Raw genomic sequence first — 10,484 nt, forward strand, 5'->3', positions numbered from 1 at the left:
TAAAAAAGGTTTTTACTTCGGTTCTGTCTCAGATCCCAGCTCTTGAATTAAACTCATTTTAGTTTCAGCTTGATCATCTCCCAACTCCACCGCTCTGACGAGACTCTTGGAGTGTTTTTCTTTGTAAAACCATCGCCCATATTCATGCTTTTCCTCGTGGGGGTTTGTCACACGGGCTGAAAAGCCACCGGGTGCCTTTCGGGTGCATTTCGAGGGGTCTTCAGAGCCTCCCTCCCTCCCGCCCCTTCCAATTCCCTCGACCTTTCTCTGCAGTGGATGCGGCCTTCTTGCCCCTGAAACGAGGGGACAAGCTGGTGATTCCGTGCCTGTCTCTTTGGTGAGAAGCAGAGACTGACTTGGGAGCTCCGCGGCCGGGCGTCGAACATCCCCTCCGGTGGGCGACAGCCCCACTTTCTGCCCCGCCCTCCACCCCACCCCCCTGCCGACTAGCGTGGGGCCTCCCGGTCCCCCTTCCCCCACGGGGCTCTGAGGGGCCTGTGCTCCGCGGAGAGGACGGGCTCCGAACCTCCTCTTCTCCCCGCCCCGCTGCCCCCCAGGAATTCGTTCAGTCGCAGCCCGGGGCGCCGCTCCCTCCACCCGCGTCCCGGCGGCCAGAGGAGCCCAGCTCGACTGCGGGCTGTGTACCTCCGGGCCGCGGGGAGTCGCTGGGTCAAAGCGCTGCCACGGACTGGGAGACTGTGAGGGGCTGAAGAAAAGAATTTCCAAGGGAAACGTGGGAATTTCGAACCCACCGACAAAAAGCCTGGAGCGTCCTTGCGTCGGCTCACAGGTCCCCCCGGTTTCCCACGCCGCCTCCGCCTCCTCCTCCTCCCCCTCCTCCGCGTGCAGGTCCGCCCCGCACGGCGGTCCCCTCCCCGGAAGTCCGTTCCCGCAGCAACGGGCCCGCCCTCCTCCTGGCCCCACCTGCGCCTCCACCCGCGTTCCACCTCCTCCCCTCCCTTACCTCCTTGGCCCTTGTACCCCTCAAGCATCTGGCGCGTGCCGCTAAGATGTTTCCTCTAGTTTCTAGGACAGGACTCGACACGCAGTGGCTGCCAGTTCCATAATTATTTCGCCATCAAAGAATAAATCACATTGGCTTTAGGTTGACCAGTGAGTCAGCGCTGTTGAATCAATAAATAATAAACGATATTTATTCGAGAAAACTTACGAAATAGGCTTATGAGGTACCAGAGGCTGTGCTAGGTGATGGAGATGTGGTCCAGGGTTGGCGATGGATCTGCTCGCCCACCTGCAAAGCTTTATCTTGGTAACTTGATGGTTAGGGGCATAGACTCTGTGTGGATTCCAGACCCAAACTCTTGTTTATCAGCCGGGTGATCCTGGGCCAGTTTTTAAGTATACCTGCCTCCAATCCGTAAAATAGACATTAAATAATAATGCCTACCTCCTGGGGCTGTTGCAGCAATTAAAGGAAAGGATGCATTTTAAAAGAGCTTAATGCAGTTCTTGGCATAAACTAAGTATGCAAAATTAATTAGTATAATCTAAAAATTTTGGTCAAAAGCAGTTTGAAATGGTATCCACTGCCAACTTTGCCCTCTCCCCCCCTTTTTAAGATTTTATTTATTTATCTGACAGAGATCGAGTGAGCACAGGCTGGGAGAGTGGCAGAGGGAAAAGCAGGCTCCCCACTGAGCGGGGAGCCCAATGTGGGGGCTCCATCCCAGGATTGTGAGATCATGACCTAAGCTGAAGGCAGATGCTTAACCAACTGGGCCACCCACTTTTTTTTTTTTTTTAGTAGGAAATGACAGATAGGTTTTCACTAAGTTCATTTTCTATGAAAGCCAAAATTTGGCAAGCAGATACATGTAGACTATAATAGAATAATCCATACTTCGTTATCTGAAAAGCAGTATAGCATGGTGGCAAGAGAACTAGGTCAAAGGAGGAAATGGGAGATGGAGTCCTCTCTCTGTAGTTAGTAATCTGGGAAGGTTGATTCATTTTAGCAGTCGCCTTCTTCCCTTTAATTTTAAAATAAGAGCAGTGGACTAAATAACAAAGCTAAAATTTTAGGATTTAAAACTGTTAATGATAAAACATTGCTCATCAAAATGTTTTTTAAAATGTCATTTTCTCGTGTTTTTTAACGCATTAATTGCACATAAAATATTATTTATATGTATGTTATCTATTCATATATACGTTTATATATATATGTTAATTTTTTTTAACTTCTGACTACTCAGTAAGCTTTCCTTGATATTAGCAACACAGAGATATTAAAAGTGGCCTTTTCAATTGTTGGTTCTATCCAATTAGAAGATTTAAATGTTCCATGTAACCCATATCATAATGCTTTTTGAAACAAGCCCACTTTAAGGCCCATCTAAAATGCTACCTTTTCCATAAGGCATTCACTGATCATAGCAGCTGTGACCTACCTTTCCTTGCTCTGTGTTCCTATTACACTTTGGACCATGCTGGCCTTATTGTGGCTTTTATTAGGATCGTCTGAATTGCTATCTTTCCTGCTGTTTGGTCAGCTCCTTGGGGGAAGAAACTTTATTTTACATATATATGTATATATATTTCTCCATAGTGTCTAGCATAGTCATAGTAAGTAGAAATGAACACACTAGAAGTCAGTAAAATTTAACTTGATTTTTCTAGTTTGAAATGAGTCATAAGCTTCTCTTCTAGTTTATAGATACTAGCTTTTTCCTACAGTCTAGTGAGTCCAAAATAGGTCTGTCAATGAGAAACTATATGAGCTTCCCCTGATTTCATTTTTAAAAAGGGAATGCCTTTCACAGTTGTATTCACAGTTTTATTCATCAAGTATCATCCAACTGAGAAACAGAAAGGATTCTTTGAGTATTTGCTCAGAAACTGACTGGAAAACCTAAGAGGAATAAATTACATTATTGTGCCATACTAACAAAGGGAGTATAAAGAAAGCAATGTTTGAATCCATTTAAAAAAAAAAAAAAAGCCTTGATTTAGAAAATAAACATGAACGTGAACCTACCCAATTGTAAAAAAACAAAATAAAACAAAACCTGAGGCTACTTATTAATTCATATGAGGTTCTTAAGATGAGTGACACATTGATTTTTTTTGTTATTACAAACAGCTTTATTAGTTTATTCAAAAATATTTGTTAAGTACTCACTAGGTACCAGCTATGGAGGGTTTAGGCACTATGGAGAGAAAGACAAATAAGATACTCTAATTTGGACCTTAGGGCTCTTAGGATAGCCTTCTTAAGACCATGAACACTTATCCATCTAGTTAGTCAAGAAATACTTTTGGGACCAAACCTGTACTGGCATCTGGGAGAAAAGGAATAAACAAATCAAGTATGGTCCCTGACCCCAGAGGGCTTACAGTTTTGAGAGAAAAATAGATAATAATAAAAAAAAAACTGTAATAAGAGCAAAGAAACACAAATCCAGGATACTGACTTAAAAAGTGCATAGGAACTGCTTTAGATATGGTGGTCAAGGGAAGTCTTGAGCAGATGAGATGTGTAGAGTACGTCAAAAAGTTAGCTGTGGACAACAGACCAATGCCAGGGTTGTCTTTCTCACCTTCTTGCTCTCTTGACACACTGCTCCCTGCTCTCATTTCTTTTCTTTTCTTTCTTTTTTTTTTTTTTTTAAGATTTTATTTATTTATTTGACAGAGAGAGATCACAAGTAGTCAGAGAGGCAGGCAGAGAGAGAGGAAGGGAAGCAGGCTCCCCGCTGAGCAGAGAGCCCAATGTGGGTCTCAATCCCAGGACCCTGAGGTCATGACCTGAGCTGAAGGCAGAGGCTTTAACCCACTGAGCCACCCAGGTGCCCCTCTGCTCTCATTTCTTTACCAGATTCCTATTTTTCAGTGTCTATTTCTGAACCATATTGTCTCAGCTTCAGCTGGCCGTGGTGGGGGTTTGGTGGGGGCTGCCTGGCTGCAGCTCCGCTCCTAGTCATTAGGTGAAAGCTGTCCCTTGCACCAGATCTAGGACCCTGTGGAACTATGTTATTTGGACTCACACTCTTCCATCTCTATATGGAGAGAGGAATTGGGACATGATTGCAGGTTAAAATCTAAACATCTAGAGTTATTTTTTGTTTGTTTTTTTCCTCACTAGAGGAAATCTGCCTTGATAGAAGGAAGTCTTTTTTTCCATTTCTTTCCCCGGGTCTTTAGCCATCTCCCTCCCTGAGTTGTGCTTCTGGTTTACACAGTTGATGTTTTCAGACTGTTTGGGAAGGTTCTCTGTCTCTCTTGCTATCTTTTTGTTTTGTTTGTTTATAAGTAGTAGATTCCCTCTTCCACTAATTTTCTGCAAAATTTTATTACATATTCTTGATGCAGTTCAGGCGGAGTTTGACATTTTTAGCCGGAGCTTTTGAATTTCACTTTCAAATTGAGAAAGTGAAAAGCCACTTCTTTGCTTTTAAGTTCTCTGCCCCATGTCCTTGTCCTCAGCCCTCCTAGCCTGACCCCAAATTTGCAGTTACTCTCTTAACCTGATCCCATCTCCTTAGGGACCATCTCTTAGGAGCTCTCAGATTCCATCCCAAGTAAATTATTAAAAGATTCCTTCAAATCACACATTTGTCTGGAAGAGGAGTTCTGGGTGGTTTTCTTCATTTTGATACATTCCCTAATAGATTAGCACTCAAACACTGCCCCAGGTGGCTTTCTCTTAACTTGGCCATGCTAGAGTGGTCCAGGCAAACCCATCCTCCACCTTCAGCAATGTTCCTTGGAAATTTCATTGTCTTCATCCCTTCTCTGCCCACTTCTTAATGCTCATTTTCCCTCATCCATTTTTCTTATTCTTACTTTCCACTAATCTCTCTTAGTGGCATCTAGATCTCCCACGGCCACTATTTACAAGGCACTATCTACAAGGGAATTGGTTCTTGTCTTCTTGATTTTTAGGGCACCATTGGTTTGTAACCATCTAGGTTGCTTCCCTGTTATAATCGGAAACCTTCTACCCCCTACTCTGAGGGACCCAGGGAGAGACCAAAGAAAGAGGCAAGCCATTCCAGCTTGGTTGGTGGCCGTTTGAATAAACAAAGGGAACTTACAAAGTTTGTCTTCAGGGGCAGCGAGATGATGGACCGAATTCACCCGCTGAACCTTAGAAGTCTGCATAGAGACCATAACTAGTTTCAGTCATGTATACCATGCAGGTGTTCTCAACACCACATCATTAGCTCAAGGCTGTGTCCTCAAGGTTATGCAGCCTCTAGAAGTGGGAAAGGCAAGTGGAACCCACTGCTCAAGGACAGCAGAGGGGGTGAAGAACCCCTGAATACCCAGTCCCAGCTCATGGGCCAGTCTGCAGTCACATCTTTTCCATGAACATCCCCAACAGGCACTTTGCATCTCATGATCAGGTTAAGAGAGGCTTTCAGCTTGGAGATTGAAGGAATGTAAATTCTAGTAATATGTATTATACATTCAAATACAAATCTCCTCTTTTACCTTAAATTAGTTCGTGAATCTATTTTGCCCCTGAATTGAAGACTGGGAATTAAGCTCTATACATTTTCCTGTATCTAGAAATGTGGGAACAACTTTGATGAAGCTGTTTGCAGCCTTTATTGGGAAAACGGGCCTAGCCATCTTCTCCGAGATTGTGCTCAACCTTCACTAATGGAATTTACCTTTTCATAAAGAACTTGTTCTGCTCCATGGGAGAATATCTTCATGACGTAGGTTCCTTCTCAGGCTGCTCGTGGATGCCCTGAGCTCGTGGTCCAGCAGAGTCAGCAGGTGTTCACTTCACTGGGGAGCTTTTTCTACTACCCACCCCCTCCACCCTTTTTCATCACGAGGAACTATTTCTTTACTTCTTTCCATAGTTAGAAGGTATAGAGGGAAGTCTCAGGACTCTTCTGACTCAACAGTAACGTTGGTGGGTGGTGAGGGTGAAAAGAAGAGCCCTCAGTCACCTGCCTGTGTTATTCTCTCATCTTTTAAAGTTTGTGATCTAGGGTTACGGCTTTTCTCTTATCTGGGTCTTGTTGTTGTTGAACTTGGTCATTGGTTTCACCTAGGATTTGTTCGTCTTGCTGGGTGATGGGATGGTGGGATTCTGTGATTGGTTTCTTATCTCGCATCTTTACCAAGAAGCATCAATAGCGATTTAATTGTACATCGATTATATATACAGTTTGAAGAGACTTAAGGAGACAAATATGCTTGAGTATCATTTGCAACTCCTACGAAGCATTTTATCCACTGGCTTCATACGCTTTGCCAAATTCTCAGATTTCTTAGTGTCACCGTCTCCTCTGCTACATGACATGCGTTCCGAAGACTTCATGTCCTTTTCTTAATTGATATCGCTGCAAATAAGGCAATTTCCAGTTCCATTTAAGTCGATCTAGTAATCCCTACAGAGTTTATGTTTGAATTTTAAGGAGGGAATCTAAAGCCATAACCCCTCCCTTCAACACCTTCATCAGCTGGTCTGGAGCCCACTGGGTGATTGCTGCTTGCAACCAGGTCTCCAACAGGAGCGGTCTTATTTGCCAAGGTATGTTCACTCTCTCAAAGACTTGTTCTATGACAAAACAACAAGGGGAAATAAAATAATGCCGAGAGCCAACACGACTAATTTCATCATCAGGAACCTGAACTACCACAGAAACCTAAGTTACCATGGCTTCACAGACTCAGCTGAAGGGTTAAGCACCTCATAGCTGTTGGGCTGAAGGCACTAACATTTCCAAATGTTAGTCTTTAGGGTCTTTAGGCCAAAGACTCTAAACCAGCTCCCAACAATGAAGCTGATTCCATCACAGCTGTTACAGATTAAAAAATATTGCCCCAAACAGGGAGAATGGGAAAATAAGCAAACAGGAAAGAAATGGAGATAATTCAATGCCACCTGGATCCCCTTGCTTACTGAAGGAATGGAGACAAATCAGCTGCCTAGGGTTAGCAAGTGGTAAAATGAAACGGACTTTGCCAGAATATCTTCCAACCAATTTCAGAGGGAAATGGGGTTGAAAGGTTTTCTGACTGGACCTGGATTTAAAAAAAAAAAAAAAAAAAAAAAAAAACGTTGAAGAAAATTCACCACATCTTTCCATAGGAAAGGCTAAATGTGGCTGAAAATGCCAGGCTTTAAAAATCTTTTGACCACAACAGGCTACATAATTTGTGGCGCCTTGTGCAAAAGGAAAATGTGGGCCCGTGTTTCAAAAAAAAAAAAAAAGAATAATAATTTCGGAACAGAATAGCAGAGCCTTAAACCAGGAATAGGCCCTTCTCTACATGGGGCTCAGCCCTGTGCTACGGCACAGGGCACATACCCATGAAGCTGGTCCTGCCTCCGACTCCTGCACTGTCATCCCACAGCTTTGTACTTTTTTTCTAACTCCCCTGTTTGTTTTGCTTAGAGGCTTAAGAATTAGTCTGTGCTGTGAGGATGCTTGAGATGCCAAGAAGGAGGGGATACAGCGCCCCCTGTAGACTCCTTTGGAGCATTGCATAACCTCCTGAGAGGAATGCGGGCATTGGGTTCCCTCTTGAGCTTTATCACCAACAGTCACTTTTTTATAGCCATGAACCAGTGCAAACAATTCTTTAAAATGAGCTCAGAAACTATTGTGTCAGCGAGCTATTCAGAATGATACAGGTGAATCTGGCTATTCCAAAAATTTCTTTGTTACGATCAGGGGAGGGAAACTTGCTCTTTCTGTTGGTCAGATTTGATGGCATTACGCCCATAGAGGATACAAGGGGAGGTGAGACCACTAAGTCATTTCATGAAAAACAGCCTACACAGACTATCAAAATCTTCAGGCCAGAGTTAAAGCTCAGCGTCTTGATTAAGGATTGTCTAGGTCGAGACAGGAGTTAGAAGTGCCTAGCGGGAAACTTTACCGCAGGCTGGGGCCACAGGACCCCTTTGTGATGGGCCCCCAAGCTAAGGAGGATAAACTTTACCTTGATGGCAGGGGGAGGTCAGCAACATGTTACAACTAAAGGATTGGCATGACCCCATTTATATTTTAGAAAGATAGTGAGACCACAGGTTATGGAAGAGAAGTTTGGGAAATCAGACAACAAAAGTCTGAACGTTTAAAAGAGAAAATTCAAAATTCAAGGAGTATGGAGAGTTTAAATCTTGGTAAAGGAATGGATGTTTGGAGTTCAGAGAGTGGATATTTAGGGCTTAGATATGGTGTAACTTTTAGGTCATCATAAGTGCTGACTCCATTATTTGATATGGGGAGTGATGTAGTTTTTGAATGTAGGTGAGGTTTGATGGGGTGAGGTCTGGAGCCCACGACCAAAAAGAATTCTTGAGACCTCCGTGGTACAAAATGGTGGTTTATTACCGCAGAGGGACAGGACCCATGGGCAGGAAGAGCTGCTGCACCAGTGTTGTGAGGGGTGGCTGATTATATACTTACTTGGGAGCTGGGGGAGGTAAGAACAAAGGGAGGTTTTCCAAAGACTTTCATATGCTAAAGAGGAACTACAGCTTCTGGTAGCTCAGCCACCGGTCAAGTTATTAACGTGAAGTTTAATATTAAGGTATTAACGTGAAGGCAGGTAGGAGCTTCCCGGAGCAACCGCTCTTTCTGCCTCCAGTATTTGTCAATGGGCTGCAAGTTAGGAGGACCTTTAGTTTTATCTACATTTCCTTCTGGAAGCTAGGTTATTGATAAGAACGCTTTTCTCTTTGCAAATTACTAAGATGTTTGTAAACGGAGGGAGAGTCCTGTCCTGCAGGATAGTGATCTCTGTTAAATTAACCATTTGTTTTTCCTTCCCTTAGCTTTAGGCCAGCCAGAGGGGCAAGGGGATTGTCACAGATTCCCACCTGGGAGTTTGGTGGGGGAGGGGATTGGGGGTATCAGCTTGTTTTGTCCCAGCTTGCCTTCTGCTCCCGGGGTCAGGGAGTACCAGAGAAAGAACACATCAGGAAAATTCCTGTCTGGGGGGCGGGGGGGGGGGGGCGGGGAGTGAAGGGAAGAGAGGAAGGGAGGGAGGTCTCCCTTCTGCGTAGAAAGGGAGTAACAAACCAAGAGATTTAGCTTTTTGACTTCCGCCCTTTGCAGCCACCTCTTTAGAGATTTAACCAGATAGTTTTTGAAATTATCAAGGAAAATTAAAGGTTGTCTAATAAACTCCTTTTAAATAAGGCCCAATACTTAGAACATAGCAGAGACAGAGTTCTACCCAAAAGTCCTGATAAAAGTTGCAGTAACACAAGGCATTGTATGATGCCCAGTACTCTTTGGCATATGCATTATTTTGAGCTGATTACTTTGGGAAACCACAGACACAGGAGAAGCTCTGAAAACAGAGAAGTTGCCTTTTTGCATCGGAGAGCTATTACCAGCGATAACTTCCTCTGAGAGACTTAACTAGTTGTCAGGGCAACCCTTGTTGAACAAACATTTCCTCTTTCACCTTCCCATAAATTGCCTTCCCCCCACTTTGAAGCCCCAGGCCCTGTTAGGTATCTAAGCCTCAGTCATCTGGTTCCCTTTTGAAGGGCTCCTGTCGGTATGAACATGACTTGGATTTTCTTGTTATTCAGTCTCACATCGGTTTAACTCTTAGACCCGACCACATAACCTTGAAACATAGAAGGAAAATTTTTCTTCTTCAAAAATATTAACAGTCTAAAAATGGATTTTCTGACTCTAGCAAAGTTACCCTATTATGTAAAAAGAGATTTCAAAATGGAGCAAGCAAGCCTAGCTAAGAGAGTCTCCTTTAAAATGGAGTCGGAGGAGGCACGATGGTAAGGGAGGGGAAATTTATACTCCTGATTGGAGGAACCGTGGATTTTTGCCAGTTGCAAGTCCTCATATCAGCCTGGGCTTAACTCCCTCCTCACTGGGACACCTGAATCATTTGCATTCTTCACTTTGAAAGGAGCCAATGTGATTTGATAAGTTTCAGTCTTTCATTTGCATATTAACTCAGCCCAGCCCAGTTTATGTGCTTTCAATGCCTGTTTTGCATAAGGGACATGGTGAAGAGCTGTACTTTGGCGTTTATAATCCCACCTCCTCAGATAGCAACTCAGGTTTCTACCTTAATTGCCCAAATGAATGACTGTCTGCCCCACTGTGGAAAACAGTATGGAGGTTCCTCAAAAAGTTAAAAATAGAACTACCCTGTGATGCAGCAATTATACTATTAGGTATTATAACCCAAAGGATATAAAAATACAGATTCAAAGGGGTACATGTTTATAGCAGCATTAACAACAATAGCCAAACTGTGGAAAGAGCCTGCGTCCATCAACTGATGAATGGATAAATAAGAGATGGTATATGTATACAATGGAATACTATGCAGCCATCAAAAAGAATGAAACATTTGCCATTTGCAACAACGTGGGTGGAGCTAGAGTGTATGATGCTAAGTGAAATAAGTTAGTCAGAGAAAAACAAATATATGATTTCACTCATTTGTGGAATTTAGGAAACAAAACAAATGAACACAGGGGAAGCAGGTGGGGGAAGAGAGAGGGA

The 10,484-nt window shown here is 43.5% G+C and overlaps 1 protein-coding gene across 4 annotated transcripts in view; it reads right to left on the reverse strand.

Annotated features, from left to right (window-relative positions):
* CCDC152 (coiled-coil domain containing 152) overlaps positions 1–845 on the reverse strand; it is a 30,717-nt gene extending 29,872 nt beyond the window's left edge. The window contains exons 1-2 of one of the 4 annotated variants that reach the window (XM_032337493.1): positions 527–746; positions 17–176 (exon numbers count right to left, since the gene is read on the reverse strand). In XM_032337493.1, the coding sequence (XP_032193384.1) occupies positions 17–57 (41 nt within the window). In that variant the 5' untranslated portion in view covers positions 58–176; positions 527–746. The other 3 variants (XM_032337492.1, XM_032337490.1, XM_032337491.1) reach the window with 3 other exon arrangements.
* Positions 846–10,484: the final 9,639 nt, after the last annotated feature.

This window comes from Mustela erminea, chromosome 3 (assembly GCF_009829155.1).
Source record: "Mustela erminea isolate mMusErm1 chromosome 3, mMusErm1.Pri, whole genome shotgun sequence".
NCBI classification, from domain to species: Eukaryota; Metazoa; Chordata; class Mammalia; order Carnivora; family Mustelidae; genus Mustela; species Mustela erminea.